This window comes from Coregonus clupeaformis, chromosome 24, assembly GCF_020615455.1.
Source record: "Coregonus clupeaformis isolate EN_2021a chromosome 24, ASM2061545v1, whole genome shotgun sequence".
In the NCBI taxonomy this organism is placed as follows: domain Eukaryota; kingdom Metazoa; phylum Chordata; class Actinopteri; order Salmoniformes; family Salmonidae; genus Coregonus; species Coregonus clupeaformis.
The window spans coordinates 21,314,884-21,337,319 of record NC_059215.1 but is presented as its reverse complement, the minus strand read 5'-3'; the positions used below and the strand labels follow the sequence as shown (position 1 = coordinate 21,337,319).

At 45.5% G+C, this 22,436-nt stretch overlaps 1 protein-coding gene across 3 annotated transcripts in view; it reads left to right on the top strand.

Annotated features, from left to right (window-relative positions):
- The window catches only part of cep104 (centrosomal protein 104), a 73,567-nt gene that overhangs the window by 24,830 nt on the left and 26,301 nt on the right, over positions 1–22,436 (top strand). For 2 of the 3 annotated variants that reach the window (XM_041846465.2, XM_041846463.2), the window contains 8 exons: positions 12,797–12,970; positions 15,278–15,454; positions 18,985–19,185; positions 19,621–19,716; positions 20,015–20,096; positions 20,322–20,397; positions 20,666–20,774; positions 20,992–21,130. In XM_041846465.2, the coding sequence (XP_041702399.1) occupies positions 12,797–12,970; positions 15,278–15,454; positions 18,985–19,185; positions 19,621–19,716; positions 20,015–20,096; positions 20,322–20,397; positions 20,666–20,774; positions 20,992–21,130 (1,054 nt within the window). The remainder of the gene's footprint in view (positions 1–12,796; positions 12,971–15,277; positions 15,455–18,984; positions 19,186–19,620; positions 19,717–20,014; positions 20,097–20,321; positions 20,398–20,665; positions 20,775–20,991; positions 21,131–22,436) is intronic. The other variant, XM_041846464.2, reaches the window with a different exon arrangement.

Below are 22,436 nucleotides of genomic sequence, written 5' to 3'. Positions count from 1 at the left end.
TGTCCAGTGAAGGGCCAGATGTATACAAAATGGTGTCGTCCGCATAGAGGTGGATCTGAGAGTCACCAGCAGCAAGAGCGACATCATTGATATACAGTGGGGGAAAAAAGTATTTAGTCAGCCACCAATTGTGCAAGTTCTCCAACTTAAAAAGATGAGAGAGGCCTGTAAGTTTCATCATAGGTACACGTCAACTATGACAGACAAATTTTGAAAAAAAAATCCAGAAAATCACATTGTAGGATTTTAATGACTTTATTTGTAAATTATGGTGGAAAATAAGTATTTGGTCACTTACAAACAAGCAAGATTTCTGTCTCTCACAGACCTGTAACTTCTTCTTTAAGAGGCTCCTCTGTCCTCCACTCGTTACCTGTATTAATGGCACCTGTTTGAACTTGTTATCAGTATAAAAGACACCTGTCCACAACCTCAAACAGTCACACTCCAAACTCCACTATGGCCAAGACCAAAGAGCTGTCAAAGGACACCAGAAACAAAATTGTAGACCTGCACCAGGCTGGGAAGACTGAATCTGCAATAGGTAAGCAGCTTGGTTTGAAGAAATCAACTGTGGGAGCAATTATTAGGAAATGGAAGACATACAAGACCACTGATAATCTCCCTCGATCTGGGGCTCCACGCAAGATCTCACCCCGTGGGGTCAAAATGATTACATGAACGGTGAGCAAAAATCCCAGGACCACACGGGGGGACCTAGTGAATGACCTGCAGAGAGCTGGGACCAAAGTAACAAAGCCTACCATCAGTAACACACTACGCCGCCAGGGACTCAAATCCTGCAGTGCTAGACGTGTCCCCCTGCTTAAGCCAGTACATGTCCAGGCCCGTCTGAAGTTTGCTAGAGTGCATTTGGATGATCCAGAAGAGGATTGGGAGAATGTCATATGGTCAGATGAAACCAAAATATAACTTTTTGGTAAAAACTCAACTCGTCGTGTTTGGAGGACAAAGAATGCTGAGTTGCATCCAAAGAACACCATACCTACTGTGAAGCATGGGGGTGGAAACATCATGCTTTGGGGCTGTTTTTCTGCAAAGGGACCAGGACGACTGATCCGTGTAAAGGAAAGAATGAATGGGGCCATGTATTGTGAGATTTTGAGTGAAAACCTCCTTCCATCAGCAAGGGCATTGAAGATGAAACGTGGCTGGGTCTTTCAGCATGACAATGATCCCAAACACACCGCCCGGGCAACGAAGGAGTGGCTTCGTAAGAAGCATTTCAAGGTCCTGGAGTGGCCTAGCCAGTCTCCAGATCTCAACCCCATAGAAAATCTTTGGAGGGAGTTGAAAGTCCGTGTTGCCCAGCGACAGCCCCAAAACATCACTGCTCTAGAGGAGATCTGCATGGAGGAATGGGCCAAAATACCAGCAAAAGTGTGTGACAACCTTGTGAAGACTTACAGAAAACGTTTGACCTGTGTCATTGCCAACAAAGGGTATATAACAAAGTATTGAGAAACTTTTGTTATTGACCAAATACTTATTTTCCACCATAATTTGCAAATAAATTCATTAAAAATCCTACAATGTGAATTTCTGGATCTTTTTTTCTCATTTTGTCTGTCATAGTTGACGTGTACCTATGATGAAAATTACAGGCCTCTCTCATCTTTTGAAGTGGGAGAACTTGCACAATTGGTGGCTGACTAAATACTTTTTTCCCCCACTGTACACAGAGAATAGAGTCGGCCCGAGAATTGAACCCTGTGGCACCCCCATAGAGACTGCCAGAGGTCCAGACAACAGGCCCTCCGATTTGACACATTGAACTCTATCTGAGAAGTAGTTGGTGAACCAGGCGAGGCAGTCATTTGAGAAACCAAGGCTATTTAGTCTGCCAATAAGAATGCGGTGGTTGACAGAGTGAAAAGCCTTGGCCAGGTCGATGAAGACGGCTGCACAGTACTGTCTTTTATCGATCGCAGTTATTTTATCGTTTAGGACCTTGAGCGTGGCTGAGGTGCACCCATGACCAGCTCGGAAACCATATTGCATAGCGGAGAAGGTACGGTAGGATTTGAAATGGTCGGTGATCTGTTTAACTAGGCTTTCAAATACTTTCGAAAGGCAGGGCAGGATGGATATAGGTCTGTAACAGTTTGGATCTAGAGTGTCACCCCCTTTGAAGAGGGGGATGACCACGGCAGCATTCCAATCTCTGGGGATCTCAGACGATACGAAAGAGAGGTTGATCAGGCTAGTAATAGGGGTTGCGACAATTTCGGCGGCTAATTTTAGAAAGAAAGGTTCCAGATTGTCTAGCCCAGCTGATTTGTAGGGGTCCAGATTTAGCAGCTCTTTCAGGGCATCAGTTATCGAATTTGGGTGAAGGAGAACCAGGGGGGGGCATGGGCAAGTTGCAGCGGAGCGTGCAGAGCTGGTGGCCGGGGTAGGGGTAGCCAGGTGGAAAGCATGGCCAGCCGTAGCAAAATGCTTATTGAAATTCTCGATTATCATAGATTTATCGGTGGTGACATTGTTTCCTAGCCTCAGTGCAGTGGGTAGCTGGGAGGAGGTGCTCTTATTCTCCATGGACTTTACAATGTCCCAAAACTTTTTGGAGTTAGTGCTACAGGATGCAAATTTCTATTTGAAAAAGCTAGCCTTTGCTTTCCTAACTGATTGTGTATATTGGTTCCTGACATCCCTGAAAGGTTGCATATCGCGGGGCTGTTCGATGCTAATGCAGTACGCCACAGGATGTTTTTGTGCTGGTCAAGGGCAGTCAAGTCTGGGGTGAACCAGGGGCTATATCTGTTCTTAATTCTGAATTTTTTGAATGGGGCATGGTTATTTCTGCTAAATGGCATAATATTATTATTATTATTATTATTATTATTATTATTATTATTATTATTTAAGATGGAGAGGAAAGCACTTTTGAAGAACATCCAGGCATCCTCTACTGACGGAATGAGGTCAATATCCATCCACGATACCCGGGTCAGGTCAATTAGAAAGGCCTGCTCACTGAAGTGTTTTAGGGAGCGTTTGACAGTGATGAGGGGTAGTCGTTTGACCGCGGACCCATTACGGACGCAGGCAATGAGGCAGTGATCGCTGAGATCCTGGTTGAAGACAGCGGAGGTGTATTTAGAGGGTAAATTAGTCAGGATGATATCTATGAGGGTGCCCATGTTTACAGATTTAGGGTTGTACCTGGTAGGTTCCTTGATAATTTGTGTGAGATTGAGGGCATCTAGTTTAGATTGTAGGACGCCCGGGGTGTTAAGCATATCCCAGTTTAGGTCGCCAAGCAGTACGAACTCTGAGGATAGATGGGGGGACAAGCAATTCACATATGGTGTCCAGGGCACAACTGGGGGCTGAGGGGGGTCTGTAGCAAGCGGCAACAGTGAGAGACTTATTTCTGGAAAGGTGGATTTTTAGAAGTAGAAGCTCAAACTGTTTGGGCACAGACATGGATAGTATGATAGAGCTCTGCAGGCTATCGCTACAGTAGATTGCAACTCCGCCCCCTTTGGCAGTTCTATCTAGACGGAAAAAGTTGTAGTTCGGAATGGAAATTTCTGAATTTTTTGTGGCGTTCCTAAGCCAAGATTCAGACACTGCTAGAACATCAGGGTTGGCAGAGTGTGCTAACGCAGTGAATAACTCAAACAAGAAACCAAGGCTTTTACGGTTACAGAAGTCAACAAATGATAGTGCCTGGGGGGTAGGAGTGATACTGGGGGCTACAGGGCTGGGTTAACCTCTACATCACCAGAGGAACAGAGGAGGAATAGAATAAGGATACGGCTAAAGGCTTTAAGAACTGGTCTTCTAGTGCGTTGGGTACAGAGAAAGGGGGAAGATTTCCGGGCGTTGTAGAATAGATTCAGGGCATTATGTACAGACAAGGATATGGAAGGATATGAGTACAGTGGAGGTACACCTAAGCATTGGGTAACTATGAAAGAGAGAGCATCACTGGAGGTACCGATTTAGCCGGTCTCTGCGTGTATGGGGGGTGGGACAAAGGAGCTCTCTGAAGCTGGTTGAGCGGAACTTGGGGCTCTACAGTGAAATGGTATAATAAGAACTAACCCAAACAGCAATAGGCTAGGCATATTGACATGGGAGAGAGGCATAACGCAATCACAGGTGTTATTCGAGATGGCTAAGACAACAACTGGTAATGGTAACGAAAGTTTGGGCTGAGGCTAAACAGATAAACAGGATGGGGTACCGTGTAAAGGAACAGTCCAGCTGGCATTAGCTGTGTAGCTGAGTGATCATAAGGTCCAGTGAACAGCACTAAGTCAGTCCGGGAGCAGATCGTAGGCTGCTAAAGCACAGGCGAGCAGGAGGCACGGCTGTTGATTGCGCGTGCTAGCGGGCCGGGGCTAGCAGATGGATCTTCGTGGTCGTCGCAACGGGAAGCCTGTTGAAACCACATCAGACGATTATGTCGGCAGATCAGACGTGATGGATCGGCGGGTCTCCGTGTCGACACTAGGAGGTCCCGTCCGGTTGACAGAGAGGTAGATAGCCGGGAGATGGGCCTGGCTCGAGGCTAGCTCAAGGCTAACTGGTACGTCGGGAAGTGGATATTAGCCAACAACAGCCATTCGGTTGCAGCTAGCTAGTTGCGATGGTCCGGTGTTAAGGTCAAGTGATTCAGTGATTCCGGGAAAAAATCAGATATGCTCTGGGTCGATAGCACGCTGTGCAGACTGGCCGATAATTGTCCAGGCTAGAGCTGGCTGGTAGGTAGTGCAGGCCACGGACAGTGGTGAAGACCGCTAACGGTGGCTAATAGCAATAGCTAGTTAGCTGGCTAGCTGGCTAGTTTCAGCCATAGGTTCTTGATAAAAATAAATAAATAATAGAATCCGTTCCACATTGGGTTAGGCGGGTTGCAGGAAAGTATATTTAGTTAAAGGATGGAAAGTGAGATAGAGAAATATATACGAATAAAAGACAAAAAAACTGGCTATTTACACGAGGACACAACACAATACACGACTGCAGTACTATGCCATCTTCGATTATATATATATGTATGTATATACAGTGGGGAGAACAAGTATTTGATACACTGCCGATTTTGCAGGTTTTCCTACTTACAAAGCATGTAGAGGTCTGTAATTTTTATCATAGGTACACTTCAACTGTGAGAGACGGAATCTAAAAAATCCAGAAAATCCCATTGTATGATTTTTAAGTAATTAATTTGCATTTTATTGCATGACATAAGTATTTGATACATCAGAAAAGCAGAACTTAAAATTTGGTACAGAAACCTTTGTTTGCAATTACAGAGATCATACGTTTCCTGTAGGTCTTGACCAGGTTTGCACACACTGCAGCAGGGATTTTGGCCCACTCCTCCATACAGACCTTCTCCAGATCCTTCAGGTTTCGGGGCTGTCGCTGGGCAATACGGACTTTCAGCTCCCTCCAAAGATGTTCTATTGGGTTCAGGTCTGGAGACTGGCTAGGCCACTCCAGGACCTTGAGATGCTTCTTACGGAGCCACTCCTTAGTTGCCCTGGCTGTGTGTTGCAGGACGTTGTCATGCTGGAAGACCCAGCCACGACCCATCTTCAATGCTCTTACTGAGGGAAGGAGGTTGTTGGCCAAGATCTTGTGATACATGGCCCCATCCATCCTCCCCTCAATACGGTGCAGTCGTCCTGTCCCCTTTTCAGAAAAGCATCCCCAAAGAATGATGTTTCCACCTCCATGCTTCACGGTTGGGATGGTGTTCTTGGGGTTGTACTCATCCTTCTTCTTCCTCCAAACACGGCGAGTGGAGTTTAGACCAAAAAGCTCTATTTTTGTCTCATCAGACCACATGACCTTCTCCCATTCCTCCTCTGGATCATCCAGATGGTCATTGGCAAACTTCAGACGGGCCTGGACATGTGCTGGCTTGACCAGGGGGACCTTGCGTGCGCTGCAGGATTTTAATCCATGACGGCATAGTGTGTTACTAATGGTTTTCTTTGAGACTGTGGTCCCAGCTCTCTTCAGGTCATTGCTCAGGTCCTGCCGTGTAGTTCTGGGCTGATCCCTCACCTTCCTCATGATCATTGATGCCCCATGAGGTGAGATCTTGCATGGAGCCCCAGACCAAGGGTGAGTGACCGTCATCTTGAACTTCTTCCATTTTCTAATAATTGTGCCAACAGTTGTTGCCTTCTCACCAAGCTGCTTGCCTATTGTCCTGTAGCCCATCCCAGCCTTGTGCAGGTCTACAATTTTATCCCTGATGTCCTTACACAGCTCTCTGGTCTTGGCCATTGTGGAAAGGTTGGAGTCTGTTTTATTGAGAGTGGACAGGTGTCTTTTATAAAGGTAATGAGTTCAAACAGGTGCAGTTAATACAGGTAATGAGTGGAGAAGAGGAGGGCTTCTTAAAGAAAAACGAACAGGTCTGTGAGAGCCGGAATTCTTACTGGTTGGTAGGTGATCAAATACTTATGTCATGCAATAAAATGCAAATTAATTACTTAAAAATCATACAATGTGATTTTCTGGATTTTTGTTTTAGATTTCGTCTCTCACAGTTAAAGTGTACCTATGATCAAAATTACAGACCTCTACATGCTTTGTAAGTAGGAAAACCTGCAAAATCGGCAGTGTATCAAATACTTGTTCTCCCCACTGTATATATATATATGTGTGTGTGTATTGTATGTGTGTATATATATATATATATATTTGTGTATGTGTATATATATATACAGTGGGGAGAACAAGTATTTGATACACTGCTGATTTTGCAGGTTTTCCTACTTACAAAGCATGTAGAGATCTGTAATTTTTATCATAGGTACACTCCAACTGTGAGAGACAAAAATCCAGAAAATCACATTGTATGATTTCTAAGTAATTAATTTGCATTTTATTGCATGACATAAGTATTTGATACATCAGAAAAGCAGAACTTAATATTTGGTACAGAAACCTTTGTTTGCAATTACAGAGATCATACGTTTCCTGTAGGTCTTGACCAGGTTTGCACACACTGCAGCAGGGATTTTGGCCCACTCCTCCATACAGACCTTCTCCAGATCCTTCAGGTTTCGGTGCTGTCGCTGGGCAATACGGACTTTCAGCTCCCTCCAAATATTTTCTATTGGGTTCAGGTCTGGAGACTGGCTAGGCCACTCCAGGACCTAGAGATGCTTCTTACGGAGCCACTCCTTAGTTGCTCTGGCTGTGTGTTTCGGGTCGTTGTCATGCTGGAAGACCCAGCCACGACCCATCTTCAATGCTCTTACTGAGGGAAGGAGGTTGTTGGCCAAGATCTCGCGATACATGGCCCCATCCATCCTCCCCTCAATACGGTGCAGTCGTCCGGTCCCCTTTGCAGAAAGCATCCCCAAAGAATGATGTTTCCACCTCCATGCTTCACGGTTGGGATGGTGTTCTTGGGGTTGTACTCATCCTTCTTCTTCCTCCAAACACGGCGAGTGGAGTTTAGACCAAAAAGCTCTTTTTGTCTCATCAGACCACATGACCTTCTCCCATTCCTCATCTGGATCATCCAGATGGTCATTGGCAAACTTCAGACGGGCCTGGACATGCGCTGGCTTGAGCAGGGGGACCTTGCGTGCGCTGCAGGATTTTAATCCATGATGGCGTAGTGTGTTACTAATGGTTTTCTTTGAGACTGTGGTCCCAGCTCTCTTCAGGTCATTGACCAGGTCCTGCCGTGTAGTTCTGGGCTGATCCCTCACCTTCCTCATGATCATTGATGCCCCACGAGGTGAGATCTTGCATGGAGCCCCAGGCCGAGGGTGATTGATCGTCATCTTGAACTTCTTCCATTTTCTAATAATTGCGCCAACAGTTGTTGCCTTCTCACCAAGCTGCTTGCCTATTGTCCTGTAGCCCATCCCAGCCTTGTGCAGGTCTACAATTTTTATCCCTGATGTCCTTACACAGCTCTCTGGTCTTGGCCATTGTGGAGAGGTTGGAGTCTGTTTGATTGAGTGTGTGGACAGGTGTCTTTTATACAGGTAACGAGTTCAAACAGGTGCAGTTAATACAGGTAATGAGTGGAGAACAGGAGGGCTTCTTAAAGAAAAACGAACAGGTCTGTGAGAGCCGGAATTCTTACTGGTTGGTAGGTGATCAAATACTTATGTTATGCAATAAAATGCAAATTAATTACTTACAAATCAGTGTGATTCAACAATGTGATTTTCTGGATTTTTGTTTTAGATTCCGTCTCTCACAGTTGAAGTGTACCTATGATAAAAATTACAGACCTCTACATGCTTTGTAAGTAGGAAAACCTGCAAAATCGGCAGTGTATCAAATACTTGTTCTCCCCACTGTGTGTATATATATATATATATATTGTGATGTCACGAGAGGCTGTGTCCTGGAGGGACGTTACATCCCCCTGAGATGGCTGCAAACCCAGACAGCTATGGCTCCATCTGCTGGTATGGTCGGGAACTCCAACCCCTCTATGGCCAATCTTCCCACGCAGCTGAAACAAATGAGGAGCTGATGAGCTGAAGGTTTGGGAAGTGAAGAAACACAGTCTCCAACCTGGGCTCTCTGGAGGACAAGAGTGCTGCACGTCCACTTCCATGAGGAATATAAGGATTTGGAGATACTTACCTTTGGGAAATACTCCCCTTTGGATATATGCACCTGTGGAAATACGTGAGAGACATTTGGAAGGACTTTTTGCTGGGTTGGCCACTAGCTGCAACGAGGACTACAGTAAGGCCGGGGAAAAGTTATCTGAGCGAGTGAGAATTATGATTTTGGATGTGGAAGAGACATCCCTGAACTGTTAACCCTTAAAGAGCCACAAGAGAACATAATTTTGTTATATTTTCGTTAATTTCCCAAGACCTATAATAAAATCCTTGTGTTGTTTGAACCTTGTCTCCTTGCACTACTTGAGCAATCCCGCTGAAAGCTGTGTAGCCTCTCGTGACGTCACAGATGGTGGAGAATACGGGCACGCTCAAGCGTTAATAGTGCATGTCAGAGGAGGATACCGAAGGTTTGATCACCCAGTTTTCCAAGTTGGCCGTAGGCTCCCCGCCCGACTGAAATGGAGGACATATTGAAAGCCCTTGTTGCTGGCCAGCAAGCCCAGATGCAAGCAAACGTGGCTCTCTTGGAGGAGCAAAAGAAAGCCAACCTTCTGAAGGCAGAGGAATTGCAGTTGCAGAGACAGAGGGGGGTCCAAAATACCCGCCCAATAAAGGCAAGTGACTTTATATCTAAGATGGGAGCTACCGATGACATTGAGGCATACCTGCATGCATTTGAGGCCACGGCCACTAGGGAAGCCTGGCCCAAGCAACAGTGGGTTGGTCTGTTAGCCCCCTTTCTAACCGGGGAATCGCTGAATGCTGTCCGGGACCTGGGCCCTGACCAGGTTACTGACTATGATGCCCTGAAGTCTGAGATCCTCAGCAGATATGGACTCACAAAGTTTGGTATGGCCCAGCGCTTTCACAGCTGGACCTTCCAACCAGACCAACCTCCTCGGGCGCAGATGCATGAACTTGTCCGAATCGCAAGGAAATGGCTGGATCCGCAGAGGAATACAGCAGCGGCGGTGGTGGAGGCCGTTGTGGTGGATCGTTACCTACGCGCCCTGCCTTATGAGGCAAAACGGTTCATCAGTCAACAGGCCTTGACCACGGCTGATCTGACCGTGGAAGCTGTGGAAAAGTACCAGGCCACAGCGGAGATGCTGAATGCTTCCCGAAAAGACCCCAGGAGTGCGGCCCCACCACAAATGGGAAGAACCCGTCCAAAGGACCCCAAGGTCTCGAACCCAGCCACGTCAGGACTTATCCCGGCTCCAGGGGGAGCCAGAAACCAGGCGGGTCCAAGAAGAGTACACCAGGAGGGGGAAACTCGACAGTGTTACCGGTGTGGGGAGATGGGACATATCTCCTGGCAGTGTGGGAAACCAGCCGATGAACCTATGCCCACTGCGGAGTCCTCCAGCTCAGCACCCACACACCGTGTTGCCTCGCTCTTGGGAGTCGTAGATGGCGGCCCAGATCGACCCCCCCACCTGCCCGGTAACTGTGAATCACCATGATGTGGAGGCCTTACTGGATTCTGGTAGCCGGGCCACCCTGGTGCGTAAGGATTTGGTGGGCCCAACGTGTCTGACCCCGGGAAAGTCCTCCCAGTTTCCTGTGTCCATGGGGACACCAGAGAATACCCCATTACTGAACTTACAATGACCAGCACACGGGGAACCATACACACGACGGCGGGGGTGGTTGATTCCCTCCCCGCCCCTGTCCTAATTGGACGAGACTGCCCAGCCTTTTACCCACTCTGGAGAGAGTCTCAGGAGAGGATAACCCGAGTACCTCGGAAACGGAGAGGCAAGACTCATCCTGGGAAGGCTCCGGTGCAATCCTCCGAGTTACTCACTCCCGCCCGGGCTCTGATAGGGATGGCAGGTGCCCAGACCGACACAGAGACGGAGCTACAGAATCTGGACAAAGAACTGTCTGGTCTGAAGGGGACCGCTGAGAGGTATCGTTTGTTAAAGCAACAGTTAGACATGAAGACAGAAGAGTTAGATATCCTCCAGGCTAAACTCCAACAGAGCTCCTTCCCTAAGCAACAGGAGGAGCTGGAGAGGCTGCGCAGGACCATCGAGGAGTGTGAGGAGACCCTGCGCAGTAGTAAGGAGGTCCAGAAGAAGGCAGAGGAGAAGTACAAGGTGTTGGAGAACAAGATGAAGAATGCGGAGGCAGAGAGAGAGAAGGAACTGAAAGCTGCTCAACAGAAGCTAAACTCTGCTAAAACCAAGGCTGATGCGTTCAGTAAGAAACTCAAGGAGAGACAACAGGAGGCGGAGTCCCTGGTCCTAGAGTTGGAGGAGTTGAAGAGAGAGCAGTCTGGCAAGCACCACGGCAATGCGGACGCCCTCTCCCGGCGTGATGCCTTCTTCGCTGCCTTTACCCGACGAGGACGTCGGTCCCGAGGAGGGGGATGTGTGATGTCACGAGAGGCTGTGTCCTGGAGGGACGTTACATCCCCCTGAGATGGCTGCAAACCCAGACAGCTATGGCTCCATCTGCTGGTATGGTCGGGAACTCCAACCCCTCTATGGCCAATCTTCCCACGCAGCTGAAACAAATGAGGAGCTGATGAGCTGAAGGTTTGGGAAGTGAAGAAACACAGTCTCCAACCTGGGCTCTCTGGAGGACAAGAGTGCTGCACGTCCACTTCCATGAGGAATATAAGGATTTGGAGATACTTACCTTTGGGAAATACTCCCCTTTGGATATATGCACCTGTGGAAATACGTGAGAGACATTTGGAAGGACTTTTTGCTGGGTTGGCCACTAGCTGCAACGAGGACTACAGTAAGGCCGGGGAAAAAGTTATCTGAGCGAGTGAGAATTATGATTTTGGATGTGGAAGAGACATCCCTGAACTGTTAACCCTTAAAGAGCCACAAGAGAACATAATTTTGTTATATTTTCGTTAATTTCCCAAGACCTATAATAAAATCCTTGTGTTGTTTGAACCTTGTCTCCTTGCACTACTTGAGCAATCCCGCTGAAAGCTGTGTAGCCTCTCGTGACGTCACAATATATATATATATATATATATATATATATAGTGAGGGAAAAATGTATTTGATCCCCTGCTTATTTTGTACATTTGCCCACTGACAAAGACATGATCCGTCTATAATTTTAATGGTAGGTTTATTTGAACAGTGAGAGACAGAATAACAACAACAAAAATCCAGAAAAACGCATGTCAAAAATGTTATAAATTGATTTGCATTTTAATGAGGGAAATAAGTATTTGACCCCTCTGCAAAACATGACTTAGTACTTGGTGGCAAAACCCTTCTTGGCAATCACAGAGGTCAGACGTTTCTTGTAGTTGGCCACCAGGTTTGCACACATCTCAGGAGGGATTTTGTCCCACTCCTCTTTGCAGATCTTCTCCAACTTTCAGCTCCCTCCACAGATTTTCTATGGGATTAAGGTCTGGAGACTGGCTAGGCCACTCCAGGACCTTAATGTGCTTCTTCTTGAGCCACTCCTTTGTTGCCTTGGCCGTGTGTTTTGGGTCATTGTCATGCTGGAATACCCTTCCATGACCCATTTTCAATGCCCTGGCTGAGGGAAGGAGGTTCTCACCCAAGATTTAATGGTACATGGCTCCGTCCATCGTCCCTTTGATGCGGTGTAGTTGTCCTGTCCCCTTAGCAGAAAAACACCCCCAAAGCATAATGTTTCCACCTCCATGTTTGACGGTGGGGATGGTGTTCTTGGGGTCATAGGCAGCATTCCTCAATAGTCGCCATGCTGGTAACGTTTTGGGGGGATCAATTGTTTATTGATTTTCAATAAACAACGAATGGGCAGACATATAATACACAAAAACACAAACAACAAAACAGAAAGGAGGGAGGCAACCACTTAAGTTACAGTAAGTAAGTGAGTAAGTAGCCTTGTCCAAGCCAGAATAGCTCATAGGTCAGGAACCTATCTCTTGTTTTTGTTGTGTGAGGCAGCTTAAAGTACAAGTACACCCCCTGGACAGGATGCTAGTCTCTCTATGCTGAGTACTAAGCAGAGAGGGATTGGGTCCACCGGGTTTCCAACCCCCAACCTTCCAATCTCAGGGAGGACACTCAGCCACTGAGTTGACTAATGTTATACAAACAAAAATAAACCTAGAGTAAGTAACCATGTTTAATAGGACATTAAAGAATGTTGTAATGAGATTACATTTTGTTTACTTCTAATGGATGTGTGTTTGTTGATGGTCCTGTCCTGTCCTGTAGGTGTTCCAGGCATCTCTGAAGCTGCTGCAGCTGCTGCTGACCCAGCTGATCCCAGGCCAGGCCATGGGCAGAGCCGAGATGGCCCACTGTGTGGAGCAGACCTGGCCCAACCTACTCTCCAGGACCGGGGACTCGGCCACCAGACTACGGGCCATGGCCACAGCTTTCATCCAGGTGGGTTGAGTTAGATCAGGGATGGGCAACTTTGATGGGGGTGGGGGGCCACAAAAAAATCTGAACACCATCCCCACCGTCAAAATCTGAACAGTTGCTTGCGGGTCTGCGTACTCACATACATACACCCCCCCTCCCACCCCCCCCACACACACACACACACACACACACACACACACACACACACATTGTGAGCAAAACATTTTAGTGGCCCCCCTCTTGACAGCGGAGAGACATCTTTTAAGTTTTACAGTAGATTCCGTGCAATTCTACACATTTTGCCATGAGGTGTAGAGAAAATGTTGCCGTTTTATAACTAATTTCATGCAATTCTACTCATTTTGTTATGGGGCAGAGAGGAATGTTTGCAGTTTAATATGATATCTGAGTGAGACTGACTAACAAAATCAATGGGGGCCCCCTAGACGGTAAATCGACCAAGATAACAAGTTTAGATAGCTGGCCGCTAAACTAACTTGGCAATCTAAAAAATGTTAGCTGACATGGGGTAATTGACTTACTATCAGTGACTGACATACAAAGAGAAAAACTGCTGATGCACAACCACATTTAGAAATTGCACCTTATGTATTTTACTGTACTAACTCGCAACAGTAAGTTGAGACCCCGGGGGAGGGTGATTGATCCGAGGGCATTCAAAAGGGGGGCTGCGGGCCGCATGCCGCCAGTTGCCCATCCCTGAGTTAGGCTTTGTGGCAAGCGTGCCCTCTATCTATTTTAGCCTGGGCAGCATCATTGAGGGCTTCAGCCAGGTGGGTTGCTTCTCTATGGATGCACTTATCGTGCCCTGGACATATTCCCAACCTGGTCCCCTTCATTTGCAGACCTAATTTCTTGCTAGGCCTATATTGCTATAGTAGTACGCTCCTAACCTACACTGTGATAGAAGGCCATTGTGTGGCGGGCGTTTAGACACAAAATGTCTGCTGGCGATCACCCAGGTGGGAACTACATGTTGGTAGTTGTGGATGAGATTAGTTAGGGAATATTGCTATACAATCCGTTACCATTCCATTACAAACGTCTCATTGACTGCATGCCACCTACACCCGCGCCCGATCTAGAATGTTTAGACATGTAGCTAACATATACTGTAGCTCTGTTTGGATGAAGAGCTGGAGGTGTTGCAGCTGTTTTCATGCTTTACCCAAACTCTCCAACAAGCTCCATTTTGTACTAGAAATGTTGGGGCCCTACAGGGAAACGGAGGGACTGTGTGTGTGTGTGTGTGTGTGTGTGTGTGTGTGTGCAAAACAGTATTGGCCTTGTTCTATATAAACAACAATGGATACACAAATTAAACTATTTATTTTATTTTAGTAGTAGCATAAAAATACACAGAGCATGAAAGGGTCATCAGGTCCATTCTAGGAGCAACAATACGTCCTTATTCATTATGCATTCATCTCACTTTCCCAGAACATTCTTGTGACCAAAACATTGGTAGGGTACTGTAGGTTAGCATGCAATGACCTTTAAAGGCCCTTTACACATTATAGAACTTTAGCACAATGTTTCCTTAAAGACTCTGTCTGACTATGCACCTTTTAAAGATAATAGCGAACAAAGAGGTTGTGTCCAACTGAGTGTTCTTGGAAAGTTCTGAGGTTGTATTGTAGCTTTTCATGAATGGGCTTTGCCAACATAAAAATGACGCTTATGATTTAAGCATATGCAATTTAGATGGTGCCCACATTGATCGTGTTCTTACATATCTGGATAGACGGTAAACTGTCTTTTAAAAAGCATATTGATGAGTTAGGTTATTTAATAAACTCCAGTACTGTGGTCCTCTGTAGCTCAATTGGTAGAGCATGGCGCTTGTAACGCCAGCGTAGTGGGTTCGATCCCCGGGACCACCCATACGTAAAAATGTATGCACACATGACTGTAAGTCGCTTTGGATAAAAGCGTCTGCTAAATGGCATATTATTATTATTATTATTACTTTTCTATGGAGCAATTGTTGTGCCTAAGGTCCGCATTCTAGAAAATGTTAAATGTATCAATATCATGTTAGTATAGAGAAAAACATGTTGATGTTTTTTAGCATGAAACATGATTGAAGGGCAATCATGAACCTTTTTCATATTCACTTCTGTCATCTCCAAGGACTGAGCACCCATTCTGGGGTTTATTAAATCTTCAAATTCCTGGTTGTAGCTCCTGCTTCTCTACTACTACCTCCTGGTTTCAAAATGGCTGCCTTGTGTCTCTCTGTCCTTATACTTCATACATCCTCATTTCAAAATGACTGCCTTGTCTCTTCCTCTCGCTCCTGTGCAGGACATGGCCTTGTTTAAAGAGGTGCGGGCCCTGCAATTGGTCCCTGGGGAGCTGGTGAAGCCCATTAAGTCCAACATCCCCACACGGCAGGCCCTGAGCAGGGCTAAGCTACTGGAGAAGCTGCTGGGAGAATTGGGCACAGACAACTCAGGCTTCACTCTGGACAACGTCATGAAGGTAAACACCTAAGGCAGCCATGATTTTTTTACTCCCACTCCTGGAGGGTTGCAATGTGTGCAGGCTTTTTTTTTTTTAAGAACAGTGGTCATCCACTCCCCTTTCATATTTGTTTATTTATTGTATAATTCAGAATGGTCTAGAGTCAGCAACACTACCACTGCACCAGACTCTGGCACGTTTATTCAGGCTTTTGAGCATTGTCGTCACCCTAGTGCCACTTGCTGTCACATGTTTCTGGGCTCAGGCCTAGATTGGAAGAAGAATCTGCTGTTCCAGTATCCAAGCTCTGGAGAAGCAGTGAATGAAGACGCCCCAGAAGTCAATCAACACACTCCAGAGTAAAGATATACTTTAGGCCTCAACTTATCTTGACTGTTGTCTATTTCTATGCAGTTCTACATCTATATCATCTTAAGTTGATCAGTGGAATTGAAGGATGAGAGAGGATGGCCAAATAGTTGATGTCTGGGTTTTGCATCAGTCACCCTAATTCACTCAATTCAAATAGGCGTTAGTTACCTCTGGTCAGTTGGGGGAATGCTGTCATTAGTGACTGACACATCTCTCTCTCTCTCTCTCTCTCTCTCTCTCTCTCTCTCTCTCTCTCTCTCTCTCTCTCTCTCTCTCTCTCTCTCTCGACAGAATATAATATTTTAGCTATCATATACAATATAGCCTTCACATAAGGCTCAGAAGCATACGCACATATGCAGAAATATGCATTCCACAAATAAAACCACCAAATAAATAAATACTTACAAATAATAACAATCATATCATGGCATATACAGTACATGCTTTTTTTCCCTGAATGGCAAGAAGCAGTACCCAATGAACATAGGGAATAGTTTGTGTTTTCTCCATATAAACCAGGGCTCTCCAACCCTGTTCCTGGAGAGCTACCCTCCTGTAGATTTTCACTCCAACCGTAATCTAGTGCACCTGATTCTAATAATTAGCTAGTTGATAAGCTGAATCTGGTTCGTTACAACTGGGGTTGGAGCGAAAACCTACAGGAGGGTAGCTCTCCAGGAACAGGGTTGGAGAGCCGTGATATAGACAAATGTTAATGAGACAACCGGTTCATTATCTTCTTTCTTGCATGCATCAAAGGTTACTGTACCACATTTATTTTCCCTCTCTGTTTTTTCATATTTAGGTAAGTATAGCTATGTTTGGTAGGAATCCAGGAGCCAGGTTTTCTGAGTGAGTAGGCCTCGTCCCCTTCGTTCCACCTCAGTGCAGGGATGTACTTGAGGAATTTCTTAGAGAGCATAAACAGGCCTGGGAAGAAGACAGACCCAGCGGCTAGGATGGTCAACATGGTCCCACGCATTTGTCTGTGTGGCAAAGTTCAGCAGGTAATCTGGTTTTTGAGATTTCTCTCCCCTATCGAGATTCTGCAGTTGGGTCAGCAGCCTGTCAACTCGTTTCCTGGAGAAAGCGATTAGCGAAGTCCCGGGGGTGCCCACTTGGATAATGTATGCTCTGTCTCTGTCTCTGTCTCTCTCTGTCTGTCTCTGTCTCGCTCTCTCTGTGTATGTGTCTCTTCACTTCCAACAGTGACCTAGTATCTATGTGTCAACTATCCAAGTGTTGACAGAGTGTGCAGTGTGATTGTCTGTCCTTTCTAGTTTACGTCAGACTTCTTTTGACCGGCCTCTGCTTCACCGCTGGCTTTATGGTAGGCGGGAGCACATTGTTAAGTTCTGCACCGGAGTCCCTCTCTCAAGTTGAAGAGCCACAGACGGTACTCTCCTCGGTGGCCTGTGTTTGCATGTTTGTTTGTGCTTGCTTGCAGACAGCTAGCAAATGCACCGACTCCTTTATGTCAGCTCCTTTCAATGTTTGCTGAGAACTTTTGGGGTAAGCGTTGCATTCGAAGGCAATAGTGGGAGGGCATTTCACTATACTGCTTGCTCGCTGCCTGAGACTGGAATTGGTTTCAGTTGAAAACTGTTGGTGTTCGTTGACAGCCCTTCATGGGTCTTGGCTTACAACTTGGCCTAAAAACACATAATACGTCAAACCCTGTGTATTCAGTCAGTGAGGTGTTGTATCAAAATCGGTCTCTCTGTCATAAACGTGAATTCCCAGACCCAATTTTCCAGTTTTGTCAACACACCTGATTGCTATTGTGAGATGATGGCTTCATGTCCATCCTCAGGCCTGTATCGTCTCACTGAACAATGGGGATTATGCAACTGAGCCGTACTGCTTGAGTTTCACACCTTCCTCCTCGGGCTCCCTCTCTCCTCTTACAGCGGACAGAGACTGATGGGCACAGCAAGGTAGCTTGGGACTACTATTGAATCTATAACAATAGAGTCTATAACAACTAGAAACAAACCTGAAGAGGTCTGGATTGTGCACCTTTTGTGTCTGGCTCAAATATATTCGTTTAAGATAGTAGCCTATAGCTATAGCAAAATGTCCTAGTGTAATGCTTGCCACATTGACCACATTGGCACGAACCCTGAATTTGACTAAAATTCAATTAGTGGGTCTCAATGGGAATTGAGCCTACCATTTCCCCATTCTCTTTAGTGAGTATAATGAGCCTGCACCTAGGCAGGGTTCTCCAAAGAATGTAAGAGATCGCAGGAAATGGCAGTTACAGGTGTTAGAAAACGCAAAAATTTCTGAGGCCTCCCCCTGGCAGTACTCAGCAGCACCACCTTGTTAAAATGTCCTTGGGAGAACACTGCTAGTTTGCTCTTTGCCGAGTGCAGGGTCAGCCGGGTTATTCTCCCCTGGTCCGAGGACTGATACATTTCTCCCTTTCCCCTCCCGTTACCTGGGAGATGGAGCCGGAGCAAAGAGGTGATTGAATTTCCTGTAATTAAAATGAGAAGCAGAGAGAGACAACATAGAATAATGGCTGCCTGTCCCCAGCCCATTGACTCAGGGAGAGGAGAGGTGCCCTTTGTACAGTACACAGTTTACCTTTTGAGGTAAATGCTCTCTCTGAATGCTCTCTAGCCGATATGCTATGACGGCGATTGAGCTATCATTCTCACCAGACTATCGTAATATAATGACTGTTGGTTTAAACAAGCATTGATTAGTATCATGTTTCAATGAAATCTGTAGAATTTCCACTTATCAATCATATATGCAGGCTTTTTCATTCAGTCGAAATAACTGTAATTGATACATTTAGTTGTTTCATTCACTATCTGAGTGGTGCTAGCATGCTAGCTTCTTTTCGGACATGCAACTTCCTTTTGTATTTCATCCTCTGTACAGGTACATCATGCTAAACTCAGTATGTTGTAGCTTTTTTAGCATGCTACTGTATCCTCTTTTTGTTTTTGTTTAATTTCTGTAAAGGCTCTTAAGGGTGGTTTCCCAGACACAAATTAAGCCTTGTTCTGGACTAAAAAGCACTTTCAATGGAGATTCTCAATTTAAGGAGGATTTTATGTCCAAGATTAGACTTAGTCTGTTTCTGGTAAACCAGTCTTTTTGTTTCCATTTCAGCTCTCTAAAGGCTCTTGTTCATCACCTCTGTGCCTCTGTGTCAGTTCTGTACAGGTGCGCTGCAGCACAGCGCGTCAGAGGTGAGAGAGACAGCCGTGCTCATCATCCTGGCCATGTACCGCCTGCACAAAAACGCCGTCCTCAGCTACCTCCCGGCCAACGATGCCGCCACGCGCAAGAACGTGCTCTACAAGAACATATTTGACGGCTTCGCCAGGATCGATGGGCGGCCGGTGGAGTCCCAGGCAAGGCTCGGCCCATCTGTGTGTTTGAATGAGTTATGACGTAACGTTGGACAAGCTGTGATTCTGAACAAGTTCTCAGTTGTTTAGGGATGGGTGACAAGCTGCTTCTTTTCTGTTGCTTGTGTTCTCTCACCTCATTAGTCCCGTTAAGTAATGACCGTGCTACTATTAAGTAATGTTCCACTGCTAAAAGTCTGGCCATGTCTCCTTGGGTGAGTTAAGGACACATCGTCATCACTGCAGTGGAGACTGTCTACAAGGCTTCCAGACATGACTGGGCTATTAGAGAAGCCTGGGCAAACACAGAGAGAAGGAGGGGAAGAGAGAGGAGAAGAAGAACGACAGAGGGAGAGGAGAAAAGGAATGAGTGTGTGAGAGAGAGACTTATACAATGGCACTTAAGTGTGTCACTATGCTTCTTTCATTTTGTTTCAGACGTCAAAGAAGGGAGGCGCACAGCAGGAGGGGGAGAAGGAGAAGGAGGAGATCCACAGTCTTCAGGAGCAGCTGGCTGCCTTGAAGGAGATCAGTGTAGGTGGAGCTGTCATCACTGCACTATTACCTAATTTCCTTCAACAGGCCAGCGTGTCTGTGTCACTCCTCCTTGTTGTGCCCTCATTCCACTACCCTCATTCCACTGTACTGTATGTCCACAGTATAGACCACTGAAGTAAATAGAACACACACCTAATAGTCTCTATGGTATTGATTATTTCCAAAAGACAATTAATCATATGTACCATTGGTATGGATATAAGCACAGGTATATGGTTTTACAACACTTCTACTGTATCTCTGCAAGATGTTGAATTTGCAGTTTTTTTTTAAGGAGAAGGGCAATTCCAAAGTGGAAAAAGAGAAGGGAAATACCAAAGGACAGAAGAAAGAGGCTGTTAAAGCTGTAAAAACAGGTCTGTATGAACCCTATCCTCAACCACTGTTCACACGTACACTAACTTTGAAAAACTCACCTCAAATTCCACAAACGGTTTTGGCCAAACCCATTGTGGTTCACGTTTTTGTTTTTACGGTAGAATGCTGGTTGCACCACTTTGAGGCATTATTTTAGGGACTACAGTACACTGTCCCTCTAATTTGTAGTGACCTGTGAAAAAGGTGTCCCTGTTGCTTTCCAGGTGTCAAAACAGCTCCCCAAATCAACCCAGAAGATGCAGGAGATAACCAGTCTTCAGTTGTCAACAACTTGGATAAGTGAGTGTTGATGCACAGCAAAAGCAGAAAGGAAGCTACGAAACTGACTGAAATGCTGTAAAAATAGTCTAATACATAAAAGAATGGAAAACACCTAATTGGCAACATGGAATGCCTTTGAATTTTATGTTTCAGCCTGTGTATATTAATAATGTGTTTCAGTCTGTGTATTCTTAATGTTATAGCGTATGTATATTCTGAATTGGTTTCAGCCTGTGTATATTCTCAATGTGTTTCGGTCAGTTTGTATATTCTCAATGTGTTTCAGCCTCTGTATATTCTGCGGTGAAAAGGATGAGTCCTTCACTGAGGATGGATTGGACCTGCACTACTGGAAGCACTGTCCTATGTTGCACCGCTGTGACCAATGTAGACAGGTACACAAAGGCCAGTAGGGCCACTTCAAGTAACTCCTATCTATGAAATGACTCATTGAAGAAGGACCATAGAGTGGGGAACCTGGAGGAGCTTTGGGTGGAGTAAGCTTTGGGTGTAAGGATCTGACCGTGTAGTGCGTAGACACATTGAATTGTGGTTTTGTGTGTCCTTGTGTTGGAGACCAGTGTGTTTATTTGTGACTGACGTGTCTTTCAGGTGGTTGAGATAGCCAGCCTCTCAGAGCACCTGTTGGGGGAGTGTGAGAACAGGGCCAGGTTCAGCCAGTGCCCTCGCTGCTCAGAGGCTGTGCCCATGGACGAGCTCACCCGCCACACCCAGAGCCCTGCCTGCAACCGTAAGTCTCAACTTTCCTCTAGCACCGGCGAACTGCTAACTTTGCTAACTTTGCTAATAGCTAACCCTGCTAATAGCTAATCCTGCTAATAGCTAACCCTGCTAATAGCTAACCCTGCTAACAGCTAACCCTGCTAACTGCTTACCCTGCTAACTACTATCCCTGCTAACCTTGCCAACAGCTAACCCTGCCAAACGCTTGATCCAGCATCAGCCGCTGCTTGCCAGATTCCCTTCCCTCCTTTTAGTCTTTGTAAGCAAGTATATTCTTACAGCCAAAGATATTGAGTCTTTTGTGCTTGTGTTACTACATACACTCATCTACTCTTTCATTCATGCCTGCCCATTAACCCTCAGGGGCTCTTAACAGTTGGGGTGTCAAGTAAGCTCATCAAAACAGTACTTGTAAATGACTGGTAGAAAGGAAACATTATCACTGAGAGGTAACATCACTGCATGGAGTTTATATTGTGGCATTCAACCAAAATGTGGCCAATCAGTTTAATCTACAGCTTGAATAGTGCTGAATAAAATATATAGACAACATCCTTTTGGTTTGCGAGAGAATGGGAACATTTTTGTAAAACAATACCATGGCAGTGTTATTATTAGGGCTAGCACGGTAATTGTATAACTGTGTAACCAATGATTATGGATGAAGACCATGAATAAAAGAAAATAACCGTCATAACCGTTCTAATACTTTCATTTTATTGAATTTTTAAGCAGAGGTCCGTGTGGTGTTATGATTCTGAATGGTCAGATAGCTACCAACAATGACACGAAGCTGCCATGTGGGGAATCGTAAGTGGCTTGTTTTTGCTAAACAACCAACCCGTCTATACATTTTGTCCAGTTTGTAAAGATTCAAAAACTATGCTGAAATGAACTACCAAATGTAATTATTGGTGAGTATGGACATTTATAGACTGGTTGGTTGTTTAGCAACAAAACCGACGCGTAAGCAACTATGGGGCAAAACAGATTGGGTTGGCTTAGATTGTTGACAACATGTAAACTATATTTTGTGTCTGTTTATTGAAAACATAAATGCATTTGCACAATGAGCACTTGTTGTCTCTCAAATACATTGTTACAGTTGTTGGTTAGCTAGCAAGAAAATGTGAGCCATATTAGCATATACGTGACATCAGTCAAAACACCTCAAAACAAGACATGGTATCAATAACAAGATACAATGAGCTGAAACGAGCCACCTATGATTCCCCACATGGTAGCTTCTTGTCATTGTTGCTAGTTATCTGGCCATCCAGAATCACAGCATTTTTACATTTAAAAAATAAAAA